Below are 18,876 nucleotides of genomic sequence, written 5' to 3' on the forward strand. Positions count from 1 at the left end.
CACTGCTACGCTGATGATACCCAGCTCTATATTTCTTCGCGGCCCGGTGAAACGTACCAATTTGAAAAACTAATGGATTGTGTAGTTGAGTTAAAAAATTGGATGACAAGTAATTTCTTACTGCTAAACTCTTAAATTAACAGAGGTGTTAATTATTGGACCTAAAACCTCAGCGTGTAATACCCTACAACACTGTCTAATACTTGATGGCTGTTCTGTCAATTCTTCGTCATCAGTTAGGAACGTAGGTGTGCTATTTGATGGTAATCTTTCCTTTGAAAACCACATCTCTAGTATTTGCAAAACTGCATTTTTCCATCTCAAAAATATATCTAAACTACGACCTATGCTATCAATGTCAAATGCTGAAACATTAATTCATGCATTTATGACCTCAAGGTTAGATTATTGTAATGCTTTATTGGGTGGTTGTTCTGCTCGCTTAATAAACAAACTCCAGCTGGTCCAAAATGCAGCAGCTAGAGTTCTTACTAGAACCAAAAAGTATGATCATATTAGCCCAGTTCTGTCTACACTGCACTGGCTCCCTATTAAACATCGTATAGATTTTAAAATCTTGCTAATTACTTACAAAGCCCTGAATGGTTTAGCTCCTCAGTACCTGAGCGATCTCTTATCACATTATAGTCCCTCACGTCCGTTGCGTTCTCAAAACTCTGGCAATTTGATAATACCGAGAATATCAAAATCAACCACGGGCGGGAGATCATTTTCTTATCTAGCGCCCAAACTCTGGAACAATCTACCCTACAATGTTCGGGACGCAGACACACTCTGTCAGTTTAAATCTAGATTAAAGACCCATCTCTTTAACCTTGCTTACACATAACAAATCAACATATTCCTATAATTCAAATCCATTAAAGGATTGTTAGGCTGCACTAATTAGGTCAACCGGAACCGGGAACACTTCCCATAACACCCGATGTACTCAGTGCATCGTCAGAAGAATGGCATCTACGCTAATATTAGTCTGTTTCTCTCTTATTCCGAGGTCACATTAACCACCAGATCCAGTCCGTATCCAGATCAGATGGTCACTGCAGTCCCCCGGATCCAGTCCGAACCCAGCCCAGATGGTGGATCAGCACCTAGAGACAACGTCTACAGCCCTGAATGTCAGCGGAGTCCACATCAACTAGATGAGCCCCAGAGACGGATCCACAGTGAAGACCACATCACCTAGTCGGCTGTCGGCACAAGACCACGGGAACTTTGGCCAGAGGAGAACTGGCCCCCCGACTGAGCCTGGTTTCTCCCAAGGTTTTTTTCTCCATTTGTCACCGATGGAGTTTTGGTTCCTTGCCGCTGTCGCCTCTGGCTTGCTTAGTTGGGGACACTTTCTCTTAACACAATATTGCATTTTATTTTATTGTTTTTGATTAACTACCTTTACCTAAAATGTGAGTGTTTACTGTTGCCTTTGGTATTGTTGATGTACTGTTTCCTATTTAATACTGTACAGTCGCCTTGTCACAATTCTGTATTGTTAAAGGCGGTATATAAATAAAGGTGACTTGACTTGACTTGACTTAAACACTGGGTCTGTAGTTCCACCTACATTCGGTGTGACCTTTCCACGTGATTCAATACGTAGCATCGTGAATGCGCTTACCAGAACCTGTACTACACAAGCTTTTGTGCTTAAAAAATATACACATTTTTATTTCCTGAAATAAAATGACCGATCATTTCGCTAGGTAAGACCCTTCTTCCTCGGCTGAGATTGTTTAGAGCCCTTTGAAGCTGCATTTAAACTACATTTTGGAAGTTCAAAATCAGGGGCACAATTGAAGTCCATTATATGAAGAAAAATCTTGTAATGGTTTCCTCAAAAACCATAATTTCTTTATGACTGAAGACAGAAAGCCATGAACATCTTGGATGACAGGGGGGTGAGTACATTATTTGTGAATTGTTATTCTGGAAGTGGACTACTCCTTTAACCCCTTGCAATGTACTATTCTTAATGTGATTAGCTAATATTCGAGTAGTCAATATAAACAAATACGGCAAAATGGGGCACCCCTGACATATTCCCCATTGCAGATCAAGTCTTGGAGAGGTACCATCTCATCCCTCACTAACTCTGAATAGTCTAACAGATCAAGAACCACCCGAATGTTGTTTGAAATGTGTCTGTCTTTTAGAAAGCCTGTTTCATTTATTATATCCTCTAAAATAATCTAAAAGACGGTTACTTTCATCCACAGATGAGCTATCAGGGCATTTAGATGATAGGTATGTAATGGTGGAAATGATGTTCCCTTCTTGTGCTCTTTTGAGTTTAGCCATTTTACAACAATAACTTCTGAAAAAACTTACCCAATTCAAATTTAAGCAACTCTCAATGTTTGCCAAAAACCTGTTCTGCTTTAGCTTTAGTCCAAAATGAATTAATTAATTCCTTTACTTTAAGAGTAACGGTTTCATGTTTCAGTACGGAGCTATTGAGTTTCCAATAGGAGTTATACATTTTAGTAGAAGACATTGGCAGTAAATCAATGTGTATTTGTATTGCTTTGTGATCAGTTAACGAGTAGATAAAATGTTGGTACTCAGATTGTCTTCAAGTGTATGGGAAACTAAACATTAGTCTATTCTTGACTGCTTAGATCTTGAGTTATTACACTAGGTAAAAACTCTGGTACTGTATGAGGATGCTTAACTCTCCAAGCATCAATCACATCAAATCTCTGCCTTAACAGTTTTAGCTATACATTTGTATTAGTACAAGAACCAGGAGGCCATCTGTCAATCGCACTGTCAATCTAATGTGATATTAAAGTCACCACCTAAGCGTATATGCGCATCAGGGAATTTGGCTAACCAATGAATAATTTCCTCTTATATCTTATTTAAATGAACATAATTTTCTACCTTTGAATTGTACCCATAAATTTTCATGACAATGAAATTAAAGTTATGAATTTGAATAACATAAAATGTCCATCGGTATCAAAGTCTGTATAAGGAAGTTTACCAGCAAATACGTTTTTTAGTGTACAAACACCTACGGACCGTTGAGAAGCATTAGAACAAAAAATGTAATTTCCCCACTGGGATTTCCAAAAAGGCACATCCTCAGAGATGCTGTGAGTCTCTTGAAGAAAACAAAAATCAGTTTTATACTGTTTGGCAAATAAAAAAATGGCTTTCCGTTTTAAATTGTTCCTTAGTCCCCTGGCATTGAGTAAAGTTATTGTGACGAGACGGCTGCCTCCCCCCTAATTATCAGCTTCACCCCGTCGGTAATCGCCGCGCTTCACCAGGCTCCCGACGGGAGTGGGCGTGTGGGAGGAGGAGGGGCGCTGAAACAACCAGGTTTGGCAGCGTGTGATGAGGCACACCTGACGTGAATGAAGCCTCATCACCGCCGCTGTTAAAATGCCGAGCGCGCCTCTCCTCAGGAGACCGGTCTCTTCCCCGTGCATGCACGCTGGTGTCCTTGTGGGTCCAGGAAGGGAGCATAGAGGGACGAGCGCCGCCGAATTTGATGGACGAGCTGCCGGACCCGCAGTCCGGACGTGAAGCCGCACCCAGACGGCTCCGGGCCAGGATGCCGGCCCGATTTACCCGCCTCAGGAAGTGCCGTGCGGAAGGATGGATGGATGAAGCCGCTGAAGGAAGCCGCTACCCCTCGTGTCGCGGACCCTGGCGGGGAGCGAGTGCGGCCGCCGGACTCCGCCCCTTACCTGGACCCTTCCCTTCTGAACACTGCCCCTCCTTCACGGATCCCCTATTTATTTTGGACACTTTTATTTCCCCCTTTTGGACACTTTTGTTTTTATTGTTTAATAAAAGCCTCTCCGAGGCCTGACGCCACGCCCACTGTGTCTGTCGTTTGGCTCCTCCCGTGACATTATAGAAAAAGACATCAGAATAACAAGATTTGAATAAAATTAAATAAATAAATAAATAAATAATAAAAAGTCACTTGAACAAATTCCTTAGAACAGAAGATTAAACAGCTACTAACCATGGTGAGAACATAGCGTTACATCAACTATGACTGCTTTGGGCATCAACAGACGGAACCTGACCTTTAATTATCGACTATGGTCCCGGTCAAAAAGAAGCGAATACAAAAAAAAAAAAAAACAACAATACTTGTCTCTAAAGAAATATATATATATATATATATATAGTAACAACTGGCTGTTGTTCGTTAGAACGTGGGCTAATCGGAGCTAAACTGTACTATTAAACTTTCTCTAAGCTAGTTGCCAGCAGGGTGCTTGCGAACACTCGTGTCCCATACACCGCACGACTCCGAGTGTCTCTGTAAGCAAGTGCACCGATAGAGTAACCCAGCAGGAGATAGTACTGTCATCTTACATCTTTTAATTAGACCACACAGTAAAAACTTCCACATGCAAGGCCATATCAACAAGTCCCTCCCCTACACATATCTCTCCATGACGGTAACAGTTACACTTTTTATATAACAGTGCTGCAAATGAACCAAACCCACCCAAACTGACTTGAACATAAACACACATAACATAACTAATGCCAAAACCTGTCTTGCTTAAATAATGCAAAAATAAGTAAACTCTAAAGAATTACCCAAAATGCACCCGGCTGCTAGCACTGACTGCCAGGTCATTACAATGTATATATATAGACAAGAAGCCTCATCTCAGTTTAGATCAGTCAACCTGATGGAAAAATCTCCTTTTTCTTCACAAAGGCACAACCAGCTACAAAGTAGGCAATTTTTCCTGCTTTCCGTGTCTCAGCTATTATAGTGGTCACAACTTCACCCTGTCCTCTCTGAAATGCTGGCTGGCTCGTAAACATGTAGAATTTTCGGCTGCCACCCATACTGCTGCTCTGAGTGTACGCGAGGAGAACTGGATGATTACACTGCGGGTGGAACTCACTCTCTTCATACCAACACGATGCACTGTGTCAATCACATCCAGAAGACGATCTCCGTGCTCTGACAGTAATTTCTGACAAATGCGAATCACTTCCTTGCTCACATTTTTCTCATTGATGCTTTCTGGCATGCCGTGTAATTTCAGATTCCAGCTCCTGGAGTACCGTTCCAATTCTGTGACGCATGACTCCAAGAAGCTGACTCGATTACTCTCCTTCAAAAGTGATGACTCGACCTGGGAAACTTTGGTCTTCACCTCATTCACATCATCACACACGGAGTTCAGCTTTTCTTTCAAACCATTAATGTGAGAAGTATTCACCGCGACTCCAGTTTATCAGACCTCATGTTGATGAGCTGAGAAAGTTTTGTGATAATGTCATCAGTGGATTCACCATTGCCTCTTTTGGGGGAAGGCTTCAAAGGAGTAGAGCGAAGCAAGGGGAAATCTTCCACTGATAACACCGAAAATTCCATTTTTTCTTCTGGTCCATAGTAGTCGTGACAGCTGTTGATTAGGACATTGCAGGCAGCAGCAGAGCTAACGTTAGCCGTCATTTCTGTGTCAGCAGCCATTTGTTCTTTATCACAGAATTCTTTCTTTTCTTATCAGCTGACATGTTTCTGAACAGACTGTAGTACACGAGAAGCACTTAACACCCAAATAAAACGTAAACTGAAAAAGTAATGTCTGTTTTATTGCTCAAATTCAACTTTGTTGATGGGCGCTATAACTCAACACCTGAGCTCATGGCACCATCTTGCGCACTCCCCTCTTATCTCACCTCTCTCACTGTAAGACACAGGATTACAGATTAGGAGCCACGATCACAGAAACCGTAACAATTGTTTCACAATGCCAGTCTTTCGTCTGGGACAACCAATAATCGTGTAGAGGGCTTAACGCAGCTTCAGTGTTACTTTTTTAACACTCTGAGTCGTGCGGATTATAACGGTGAGCAGTTAAAAATTGTATATCAATACTGATATATTGTATTAAGAAGTTGCTAAAATATTACTGTCATGAATATACTTAATTTCTCTTTATGAGACAACAGATACATTGATTACAGTGGGAAACCCCATTTTTGGCCATCCTTACACAGTAAAATAGCATATCATATCACTCTCTAAAATGTTTCATGTCTTTCATACCTTAGTTGAGAATCTTTGTACAAAATTTGGTGTAAGTTTCCTGGAGCTCTCAAATTCTTGAAAAGTCTGGTCTTGATTATGAAGTCTTGTTTTTATTCTCTTAATAAGTTTTCCTACAGCGTGGACATAGCATAAATATAAATATATATATATATATATATATATATATATATATATATATTAGTAAGATTTTTGGCGGTTAAGTTCGTTTAGCTGTTTACATGACTAATACTGGAATAGAGAAATGTGAGTGCATGTACCCTGATGAACATCCTTATGCTGGTGAAGAGTTTGGCTCTTATGCAAGTTACAGACTGAACTTCAAACAGGTGGGAGCAGCAGGACAACCATTTGTTTTCATAAACAGGGTGGAATTAGGGAATTAGGGGTGGAAGCACATTTTTACGTCTAGGTAAAAAACAGCTCAGCACTCCAGTATATAGTTGACATATATATATATATATATATATATATATATATATATATATATATATATATATATTATATATATATATATATAGTTGACACGCTGGCATGTGTGTGTGCGTGTAAGTGTTGAATGAATAATTATGGTGTGATTTAGCATTATTGGTGGTGATTCGTGCCAGAAACCAGCACTTAACATCTGTGAGAGCCCTTTGTCCACTTGTTTAACTAAGGCAAGTCTCTCTCTCTCTCTCTCTCTCTCTTTCTCTCTCTCTCTCTATATATATATATATTTAAAGTCTCTTACAGATCTATTAAAATGATTATACGAATTCATCACACGGACTGAATTACAATGTTGGATTAGTGGTTCAGAATAAAACGTCAGAGTAATCAGATCATCCTTGCAAGGCACTGTTTAATCACACCATTATTAATTAGTCAGGCGTCTGAAATGAACATTTTTCAAATTTCAATCAGTCGTCCTTTTTTTACAAAATTACAACGTATACAAAGTATTTAGGCTCAAACAATATTATCTTAGATTTAATAAAAACATGCTAGAGATCACGTTTAATTTTCAGCGATCAACAAATAGGCGTTATATAATTATGTAGCACATCTGTGTTGAGTCAGGCGATTCTGAAGCACAGAGATGCTGATGTATCGATCCCTGTGTTCTGGAGTTTGGCTTTCCTCTCTTGTAGGCCAGTATTCAACCCAGGTGTGCTCTCCAAAAATATACTGCAGACTAAAATCAACAGAAAGTGAAGTCAAAACAAACATAATGGTCACTTTAGCTACACTGTGTATCTTTATGAATCGTGCATAATTTGAAGTAGAAGGATCAATGATCAAGGTGATAAAAAGAAAAACCCTTTCAGAAATCAATTGCTCAACAGTTACATCACCTGCACATTTTTGACTTGAAACAATACAAAAAATAATCTCAATTAATTTACTTCAAAAGATATTGATTGTAAAATATTTATCTTATTTCTTATTTCTAGGTTACTAAAAATGCATTCTGATAGAAAACAACAGTCACGTTTCTGACCCATGAACAACACTCTACATGTAGACTTTAAAGGCATAAAAGACAAATCCTGTTATGTGCAAACACAGACTGGAAACGTACCTTCCCCCGAGCTTTGGCAGGTCAACAGATTTGCCCATGATGAGGTATGACTTGCCTTTTACCAATCCTAAATGTTCTCTGCAACCGGGACGAGCCAGAAATTTTCTCACATTCCCCTCAACATCATCATCAGTGCCTAAAGGACAGAGCAGCATTTAGGAAACACTTCTACTGCAATGCAATTTAGCCTTCTGTGGAGCATTATAGGAGAGGGCGACTGAATTTAACAGGAATCATATTTCAGATGCATTTTGTGATCAGCCAAGAAACATGGATGGGAATAACGAACCGTACCTTCTTTCAACACCTTGTCCACCCTGATGTCATAGATGTCAGACTCCTGTTTCAGATCCATGCCCACCACTGTGGCATTATAAACTGTCAAATATATTATATCGTTATCAGCATGTATAACTATAAGGCTCAGGTCAAAAGTTTTTTTTATTTATTTATTTATTTTTTTCCAGACCTGTATGACTTACTTTCTTCTAAAGAACGAAAACTACTTTTTTTTTTTTTTCTGTAAGTGAGTGATTACATCACATGCACGTTTTGTGAGCAATAGTGTTCTTTTTTTTTGTCATTTGTCCATGATTTATATTTTGTGCTTGTACATATGATTTTTTTTTTTTTTAAGATAAAAGATTATACAATTATTCATTATGAAAAAGAGCAGCATAAAAACATGAGGGTTATAAATAATATGTATAACAGTCATGAACTGAATAAGTTTACCATAATCCATGCCACCTTCACAGGCTTTATTTAAACGCTCCTCTTCTTCGGGGTTGTTTTTCTTCTGGTAGGTACAGTTTTCTGTGTTAAGAGACGTTAATGTTATACACACATACACACTGGTTATCACACACTTAAGACCCCCTCCCCCTCATTTATGTACAGAAATAATGTTTAACGTTTTCCATGCAAATGCCATTATCATGGAATACTGTAGGTTCCTCGATGTTCTTTCAAAGCCAGAGTTTGCTGCACCTTGCAGATGTACTCAAACATTCACAAAGTCAAGCAGTAATTAGAAGAAAGTAGTATAAATAAGACCAGAGCACCAACACGATGCACTGTGTCAATCACATCCAGAAGACGATCTCCGTGCTCTGACAGTAATTTCTGACAAATGCGAATCACTTCCTTGCTCACATTTTTCTCATTGATGCTTTCTGGCATGCCGTGTAATTTCAGATTCCAGCTCCTGGAGTACCGTTCCAATTCTGTGACGCATGACTCCAAGAAGCTGACTCGATTACTCTCCTTCAAAAGTGATGACTCGACCTGGGAAACTTTGGTCTTCACCTCATTCACATCATCACACACGGAGTTCAGCTTTTCTTTCAAACCATTAATGTGAGAAGTATTCACCGCGACTCCAGTTTATCAGACCTCATGTTGATGAGCTGAGAAAGTTTTGTGATAATGTCATCAGTGGATTCACCATTGCCTCTTTTGGGGAAGGCTTCAAAGGAGTAGAGCGAAGCAAGGGGAAATCTTCCACTGATAACACCGAAAATTCCATTTTTTCTTCTGGTCCATAGTAGTCGTGACAGCTGTTGATTAGGACATTGCAGGCAGCAGCAGAGCTAACGTTAGCCGTCATTTCTGTGTCAGCAGCCATTTGTTCTTTATCACAGAATTCTTTCTTTTCTTATCAGCTGACATGTTTCTGAACAGACTGTAGTACACGAGAAGCACTTAACACCCAAATAAAACGTAAACTGAAAAAGTAATGTCTGTTTTATTGCTCAAATTCAACTTTGTTGATGGGCGCTATAACTCAACACCTGAGCTCATGGCACCATCTTGCGCACTCCCCTCTTATCTCACCTCTCTCACTGTAAGACACAGGATTACAGATTAGGAGCCACGATCACAGAAACCGTAACAATTGTTTCACAATGCCAGTCTTTCGTCTGGGACAACCAATAATCGTGTAGAGGGCTTAACGCAGCTTCAGTGTTACTTTTTTAACACTCTGAGTCGTGCGGATTATAACGGTGAGCAGTTAAAAATTGTATATCAATACTGATATATTGTATTAAGAAGTTGCTAAAATATTACTGTCATGAATATACTTAATTTCTCTTTATGAGACAACAGATACATTGATTACAGTGGGAAACCCCATTTTTGGCCATCCTTACACAGTAAAATAGCATATCATATCACTCTCTAAAATGTTTCATGTCTTTCATACCTTAGTTGAGAATCTTTGTACAAAATTTGGTGTAAGTTTCCTGGAGCTCTCAAATTCTTGAAAAGTCTGGTCTTGATTATGAAGTCTTGTTTTTATTCTCTTAATAAGTTTTCCTACAGCGTGGACATAGCATAAATATAAATATATATATATATATATATATATATATATATATATATTAGTAAGATTTTTGGCGGTTAAGTTCGTTTAGCTGTTTACATGACTAATACTGGAATAGAGAAATGTGAGTGCATGTACCCTGATGAACATCCTTATGCTGGTGAAGAGTTTGGCTCTTATGCAAGTTACAGACTGAACTTCAAACAGGTGGGAGCAGCAGGACAACCATTTGTTTTCATAAACAGGGTGGAATTAGGGAATTAGGGGTGGAAGCACATTTTTACGTCTAGGTAAAAAACAGCTCAGCACTCCAGTATATAGTTGACAATATATATATATATATATATATATATATATATATATATATATATATATATATATATATATATATATAGTTGACACGCTGGCATGTGTGTGTGCGTGTAAGTGTTGAATGAATAATTATGGTGTGATTTAGCATTATTGGTGGTGATTCGTGCCAGAAACCAGCACTTAACATCTGTGAGAGCCCTTTGTCCACTTGTTTAACTAAGGCAAGTCTCTCTCTCTCTCTCTCTCTCTCTTCTCTCTCTCTCTCTATATATATATATATTTAAAGTCTCTTACAGATCTATTAAAATGATTATACGAATTCATCACACGGACTGAATTACAATGTTGGATTAGTGGTTCAGAATAAAACGTCAGAGTAATCAGATCATCCTTGCAAGGCACTGTTTAATCACACCATTATTAATTAGTCAGGCGTCTGAAATGAACATTTTTCAAATTTCAATCAGTCGTCCTTTTTTTACAAAATTACAACGTATACAAAGTATTTAGGCTCAAACAATATTATCTTAGATTTAATAAAAACATGCTAGAGATCACGTTTAATTTTCAGCGATCAACAAATAGGCGTTATATAATTATGTAGCACATCTGTGTTGAGTCAGGCGATTCTGAAGCACAGAGATGCTGATGTATCGATCCCTGTGTTCTGGAGTTTGGCTTTCCTCTCTTGTAGGCCAGTATTCAACCCAGGTGTGCTCTCCAAAAATATACTGCAGACTAAAATCAACAGAAAGTGAAGTCAAAACAAACATAATGGTCACTTTAGCTACACTGTGTATCTTTATGAATCGTGCATAATTTGAAGTAGAAGGATCAATGATCAAGGTGATAAAAAGAAAAACCCTTTCAGAAATCAATTGCTCAACAGTTACATCACCTGCACATTTTTGACTTGAAACAATACAAAAAATAATCTCAATTAATTTACTTCAAAAGATATTGATTGTAAAATATTTATCTTATTTCTTATTTCTAGGTTACTAAAAATGCATTCTGATAGAAAACAACAGTCACGTTTCTGACCCATGAACAACACTCTACATGTAGACTTTAAAGGCATAAAAGACAAATCCTGTTATGTGCAAACACAGACTGGAAACGTACCTTCCCCCGAGCTTTGGCAGGTCAACAGATTTGCCCATGATGAGGTATGACTTGCCTTTTACCAATCCTAAATGTTCTCTGCAACCGGGACGAGCCAGAAATTTTCTCACATTCCCCTCAACATCATCATCAGTGCCTAAAGGACAGAGCAGCATTTAGGAAACACTTCTACTGCAATGCAATTTAGCCTTCTGTGGAGCATTATAGGAGAGGGCGACTGAATTTAACAGGAATCATATTTCAGATGCATTTTGTGATCAGCCAAGAAACATGGATGGGAATAACGAACCGTACCTTCTTTCAACACCTTGTCCACCCTGATGTCATAGATGTCAGACTCCTGTTTCAGATCCATGCCCACCACTGTGGCATTATAAACTGTCAAATATATTATATCGTTATCAGCATGTATAACTATAAGGCTCAGGTCAAAAGTTTTTTTTATTTATTTATTTATTTTTTCCAGACCTGTATGACTTACTTTCTTCTAAAGAACGAAAACTACTTTTTTTTTTTTTTCTGTAAGTGAGTGATTACATCACATGCACGTTTTGTGAGCAATAGTGTTCTTTTTTTTTGTCATTTGTCCATGATTTATATTTTGTGCTTGTACATATGATTTTTTTTTTTTTTAAGATAAAAGATTATACAATTATTCATTATGAAAAAGAGCAGCATAAAAACATGAGGGTTATAAATAATATGTATAACAGTCATGAACTGAATAAGTTTACCATAATCCATGCCACCTTCACAGGCTTTATTTAAACGCTCCTCTTCTTCGGGGTTGTTTTTCTTCTGGTAGGTACAGTTTTCTGTGTTAAGAGACGTTAATGTTATACACACATACACACTGGTTATCACACACTTAAGACCCCCCTCCCCCTCATTTATGTACAGAAATAATGTTTAACGTTTTCCATGCAAATGCCATTATCATGGAATACTGTAGGTTCCTCGATGTTCTTTCAAAGCCAGAGTTTGCTGCACCTTGCAGATGTACTCAAACATTCACAAAGTCAAGCAGTAATTAGAAGAAAGTAGTATAAATAAGACCAGAGCAAAACATTATTCCAGCTGGTATCTAGATGTGATGATTTAAATACAATAATACCACAGTACAGGACATGATCTCTCTACAATTTTATTTGTGGCTGATGATACCTTCTGCACACTGGCACAGGTCTCCTTTACACAGTCTGTATAAAGCACCGTCTTCTCTGTCAGGGTGGTAGAACTTTGTACAGCGTTTTTCTAAAAAAAATGCATGAGGGTCAACTGATTAAAAATGCTACTGCAAATAACTTACTTAATCTCAACAATATCATATAACAAGTCTGGTGAGAAAAGCCCACAAATAAAGATGATCTGAATATGAATCTGAGTAAATCACTGAATTGACATTGAAATAATATCTTTGACCAGGACTAGGGACCAAAAAATTAATAAAAACTCTTATGAATTGATTCTTTTTAGTGAATCAAAGACATAAAGCTCACAATTGAGTTACAGTATGTTGTACTTGAACACATCACTAATTATTAACAAAACAACATCAGAATTTGGCAGTGGAATAGCATTTTTATACATTTATATTTCCACAAAGGTAATTGAAACAGTACGCATTAATTTCCTTGTGATTCCCCTCCCCATTTACCTGCATCTGCGGCTAAAATGAACATGTTCATTTGAGAGCTCAAATAGCTCACCTGGTGAATAATATTCATATATTGTGACTGCAGCAGGTTGGAGCAGACCCACATCAAGCATCTGGTGCATTCTAAAAGCAATTCTTTCTGTCTCTTTATGAGAAACCTGTTGAGACAGAAATCAAAACAATTTGATCATATGATATTAAATATCATATTGCACAATAAAAACGTTGCCCACGTTTACATTTGCACAAATTACGAATTTTACATTTTACAAATTTGTCAAAATAAAATGTAAACAAATTTTTGTATAAAAAATTAATTCTTATATTTGCATATGAATTGTGATTTGTTTTCTAATTCTGATATGCAGTCTGCAATTTTCACAAAAGGTGAATATGCAGTGACATAGAACTGCATGGCCTTACAGAATATTACTGCACTCTGGAACATCTTTTAGCCAATCAGAATTAGGAATTCAACAATCCTGTGATAGTAAGCAAAACATTTTTTTTTTTTTTTTTTTTTTTTTTTTTTTTTTAGATAAACAGGTCACCACTGAAATACCTTATTTAAGTAGAGGATGAGGGATCCTCGCTCTGACAGCACCTTATTCTTTTCATATTTCTGAATGTATCTCTCCTTCCCTGTTGACAACTGAGCACAAGAACACAAGAAAAAGAAAGAAAAAAAACATCAATACATGACATGATCAAACTGCTTTATGTCCTGTCTGCAGATGTGTGTCAGATTCCTCTTCTAAATAGAGACATGAAGCAAAAGTTTATCATCACAATACCTCTTTAAGATCATTTTCTTCAATATCAAATCCAGTGGGTAAGCCAATATCCATAATAGTCATAGTGGCATCTGTTTTGTCATTTTTGTAGCTGTGAAGATGGAGATCAAGAGCAGATTTTATTAACAGGTTTTGTAGATTTGCTCCATCTAGTCAGTCTGCATTTAAGGCTGTTTTCACACTAGAGCTTTTTGTGTGAACCTGAGTCTGTCTGATCAAAATTATATTGCAGAAATGCAGAGCTGTTTGTCTCTAAATAAACTGTCTTTGTACAGCAAGTTGCATCCTCATCAGAACACAGTTAAACTGGAGTATCCACCGGAGTCATTATCCAATCACAATGGTATCCAGCTGTCATTAGTAGTCACTTCATGACGCAAACATACCGCCAATGTGGGAAAAGTGAGGCGGCATTGAACTTGGGCTCCAACCAACCCAGCCAGCAATGACATGTGGGGCCCAGATGGGTTAACTACGGGTTCCATGGGAACTGTGTGGGCATGGGCTTTGGCTGGGTGAAATCAGCGGGTCCCATGTAGGTTTTGTAGTATAAGTCCCATATAGGAAGCCCATATGAGTTGATTACATGGGCCCCATAAGGGACTAGCATGGGCCAAGTGGGCATGGGTTTCATCTGGGAACACATATATGGGTCTTGCATGACATATTTATGGGCCAAGTGGGCATGGGTTTGAACTGGGAACACATACATGGGTCTTGAATGGGATATTTATGGGCCAAGTGGGCATGGGTTTGAACTGGGAACGCATATATGGGTCTTGAATGGGATATTTATGGGCCAAGTGGGCATGGGTTTGATCTGGGAACACATATATGGGTCCTGCATGGCATATTTATGCGCTAAGTTTGGTTTGAACTGGGAACACAAGTGTAGGGACCTCGATCTGCAGGTCCTGGTGGGGTGGTGGTGGGGTGGTGGTGGGGTGGTGGTGGGGGGCTTGTCCTGAGGGTAAGGTTGGCTCCTTAGCTACCTTGTGGGTGGAGGCCACCACCTCTAGGTGGCTTGGTCTCAGGGTGGTGGCGGCGTGCGGTGATTGCGGGACTCTCTGGGGGGCTATGGTGGTGCGGGGTCCTGTCGGGATGATGGGGACCTTTGGTACTTGTCTGGCCGGTGCTGGCGGGTAGTCGCAGGTTCAACAAATGAATAAGCTGGGTAAAGTGTGTAGGGTATCAGAGCGAATCAGACAAATGGAAGATTCGATCAGAACATTTGGTTGAAACCAAAGAGCCAAATTCCACAAAGGGGCCAGGACCACGTCATAAATCTCTCCAGGAAACCCTGGCACCAGCCAGCCAGAAGTAAGCCTAACCAACCAACTTTCACAGCTTTGAACAACTTGCAACATTAAAACAAAAGAACACAATTATTGATAATCCCAATTCAGGAAGAAGATTGTCAATATTGGGGCGAGAAACCCAAGCTTAATGGTCAAAGATGCAGCACATCAGGACCATCACATGAGGAAACTTTGTGGGGTGGTGCTCCCCCACCCAAGACAAGAACCAGACCAAGTTCCTTCTAAATTCCTTTATTCCTTGGAACATGCCCTTAGTTCACAAAATGGCAGAGACTGTCCATTTTACCTAAATATGCACCAAAATGATGCTTAAAAGGACTTATGAATGAACATCAGACCATTGCATAATTCCCTACTATGTATGTCACCCACACATTTGTCTATTATGTTCTAATCACTCGTTGTGTATGTCCTTTTTAATAACTATTGAATAGCTTAAGGGTTTATATTCATGTTTGGTATGTATGAGTTTGAAAATTCATGCTTTGAATGTTTCCACCAATCAATTCATTGTCAAATGTGTTGTATTCATGTTATAGGAATCATGGCCAAATTATACTCTGCAAGAGCGGGAAAATTCTGACCATGTGACTGATAAGATAACGTGCTGATTTATGTTTTGGGAGGAGAAACATAGCAATATCCCGAGTTAAGACAACATCTAATTGGTCAAGACACCATTTTGGGATGTGTCCAGAGCTGAGTTTAAAACCACAGGACACCATAAAATTTTGCTTTTAGTTTGTGCATTGTGCCATCGCTCCTAGCCATGCTTTTTGCCATCATTTTTGCCGCTGCTTTTTGCGTTCTTTAAACGCTTCCTGGCTTGCACGCCAGCCACTCCTCTAAATGAAAACATGAGGAGATCGGCACATATCTTTCTTTTACTTTAAATCTTTTCTTTCCGTTGAGAGTTTCGTGTTCTAAGTTAAGTTTTGCCGCTAAGCCGCGTCTCAGACTTCGTGCCTGCCTCAAAACTTCAACCAGCGTACACGACTCCATCCTCCAGTCAACGCCCAAGACATCATTTCCAATGGCCACGGACTTCCAACCAATCAGCAACCTAGGGAAACCCCTTTCTGCAACGACGTCATCAAAGGAAACTCCTTTACACAACCCAGTCAACAATTTGATCTCACACTGATCTCACCATGTGGTCACAATGTGACGTAACAGTGAGCTAAAAGTGTAACCTCACAGCGTCCTCAATGTGTGCTCACACTATGATCACAATGTGAAGTCAAAGTGCACTCACTGCACAGAGACTAGGTAGCCAGCATGCATTGCTGCAGGAAGCTTTTGATTGTCACCATTGTTGAGATTCATACACTGATTCTTGATGTTTCTCTGTTTTTACATCACTATTAGGTCCTGTTTGGCTGCAATTACTGAGTTGTAACATCCAGACAAGCGAAGAGCAAAAGTCAATAAGATGGTGTTGACTGTGCTTGACTTAATCATCATATAGTGACTTGAGTATTTGACATAGAATTTCCTTACAGATTACAAAAAAAAAAAAAAAACTGTGAACAAAAGATCAATCAGTTTTGCCATAATCAGACAGATGATGAAAAAAAGACACACAGACATGAAGAATCAGTGTGAGAATCACAACAACGGTGACCATCAAAAAGCGTGTTGTAGCCAATCAGAACTCATCCATGACTCCCATCATGCATTGCGGCATGAATAAATGATGAGAGTTTGGAGTTGATCTGTTTATCTGAATATGCCGTTTGTCACCATTGTTGAGATTCATTGGCTGGTTCTTGATGTCTATGTGTGCCTAGGTGAAACCCTTTTTTTTTTTTTGAACAGGTTGTAAAAAAAAAAACTTTCCAAGATGTATAGGAAGTGCTGGATCTTCTGTGGATTGTCAAGGCAATTACAATAAGCAAAAAAAAAAAAAAACTAACTTAGAGGTTATACTCTAGGTGATTTACGTCAAACAATGACTATGTTAAAACATAATCAGCTGGTGACTTGAGCTTTTGGCTTGTCTGGCTGTTTTAACTCAAATACAGCAGCCAAACAAAATCTAGTATTAAAGATTTAAGGGTCAAGAGCCCAACTAATGCAAACATTGACCACTATAATGGTTGCTTAAAAATTTTGGTTTTCTCCTTTGCTGATTCTGCTTGTTAACATCAGGTGTCTTCAATAATGATCAATCATCACTTCGTTAATCACCTAATTATATCATTACCTTCAACACTGCTTCAGTGTTTATATGTGTCCACACTCAGAGTGTTAAATTAACACTGGGGATTTTGCTGTGTATGTTTGGAGAAGGTTCTTATAACATAAATTTGTTATCTGGGTGTGCACTCATACTGTGAGCTCATCATGTGACACCACTGTGATAGTGTTGAGAAACAGGAAGTAGAATGTCCCCTGGTGACCGATATTTGCAGTGCCTCCTCTCAACCTGCACAACATTTTGAATTCACAATGAGCTCACATATTACTCACACTCTTGAGTATCACACAATGAGAATGATGTGATGTTACTGTGAACATCGCATGATCTCACGTGTTGACTGGGAAAGGCAACGCAAGTAGAACCTCCAGATTCTAGCTGAACTGGTGCATTTAATATAAAGTTTAATAACCTCATTGAGAAACTCAGCACAAGGGTTAATTAAATGATTGATGGTTGTTCAGGTCTAAGCAATTGCATATACTTATGCTATAAACTTGGGATTTCACATTTTCACTCTTCTAAACTCATTCTTTCCTCATCGCTCTCTCTTTCTGCAACTTGTATGAATGTGTGAATGCACGTCTATGTGTTAGATTAGTTTATATGTCTTAGGTTTTTCCAATAAATTCTTATTCATACTGAAAAGAGAAGTATCTTGTGTTTTGTGCTCATAAATTAATGTCTTAAACTGCCGACCTTGTTACCGTGCTAATAAATAGAGTTTTCACTATATTTTGGGTATTGGTATCCATTGCAGAGTTGATGTTATACGGCTCGCTCAATGAATCGCTGGCCGATTCATTGATCCACTGAAAAACGGAGATTCTGTTCAATCTTAAATGATTCCCTTTGAGCTAAATTGACTTCTGTAGATCTCCTACAAGTGAGTCGGCGAATAAGTGGTGGTTTAGCGAGTTGAGTAAGTCAGTGTGCGGGGTGGTGTGGGGAGTGAGTTTGGTGGGGTGAGTCAAGGATACTGTAGGAGAGTGTGTTGGGTCGAGGGGGTTGGTTTGAGTGAGCTGAGCTCACAGAATGAGTGAGAGAATTTGGTGGAGGGAGTGAATGAGCGAGTGAATCAAGTGCACAGAATGTCTGTGAGTGAGTGAATGAGTGAGAGGATGGATGAATGGGTTAGATTGAGGAGAATGAGTTAGAGAGCGAGTGTGCCCAGCCAGCAATGACATGTGGGGCCCAGATGAGGGCTTCATGGACGGCAAATGTGGGCCCCATTATGGGCTTGCACCCGGGATCCACACTGGGGCCAGCCGTGGAAGCCCAGACGTACTAAAAGTGGGACCTGTAAGGGTACAGCATGGGTCTTAATTGGGCAATTCATGCCAAACCCATTTGGGCCCCACCATTAAGTGACTAATTAAATGATGATTGTGCATTAGTGATGAACACCTGCTGTTACTGAGAATTATAGACTATCAGATGTTGATGTTTTATTGGTTAAGATGATGCTACCATCATGGAGATCAGTGTGTGCTTTAGTTGGGCTCCTGACTCTTTTTT

At 39.0% G+C, this 18,876-nt stretch overlaps 1 protein-coding gene across 1 annotated transcript in view; it reads right to left on the minus strand.

Moving 5' to 3' along the window:
- Positions 1–10,790: 10,790 nt before the first annotated feature.
- Positions 10,791–18,876, minus strand: part of LOC127162900 (complement C3) — a 155,804-nt gene continuing 147,718 nt past the window's right edge. The window contains exons 41-48 of the mRNA XM_051105821.1: positions 13,840–13,930; positions 13,608–13,697; positions 13,098–13,203; positions 12,553–12,642; positions 12,123–12,203; positions 11,683–11,766; positions 11,389–11,524; positions 10,791–11,001 (exon numbers count right to left, since the gene is read on the minus strand). Coding sequence (XP_050961778.1) covers positions 10,860–11,001; positions 11,389–11,524; positions 11,683–11,766; positions 12,123–12,203; positions 12,553–12,642; positions 13,098–13,203; positions 13,608–13,697; positions 13,840–13,930 — 820 coding nt within the window. The 3' untranslated portion in view covers positions 10,791–10,859. The remainder of the gene's footprint in view (positions 11,002–11,388; positions 11,525–11,682; positions 11,767–12,122; positions 12,204–12,552; positions 12,643–13,097; positions 13,204–13,607; positions 13,698–13,839; positions 13,931–18,876) is intronic.

The sequence above is a fragment of the Labeo rohita genome, chromosome 1, assembly GCF_022985175.1.
Source record: "Labeo rohita strain BAU-BD-2019 chromosome 1, IGBB_LRoh.1.0, whole genome shotgun sequence".
Lineage (NCBI taxonomy): Eukaryota > Metazoa > Chordata > Actinopteri > Cypriniformes > Cyprinidae > Labeo > Labeo rohita.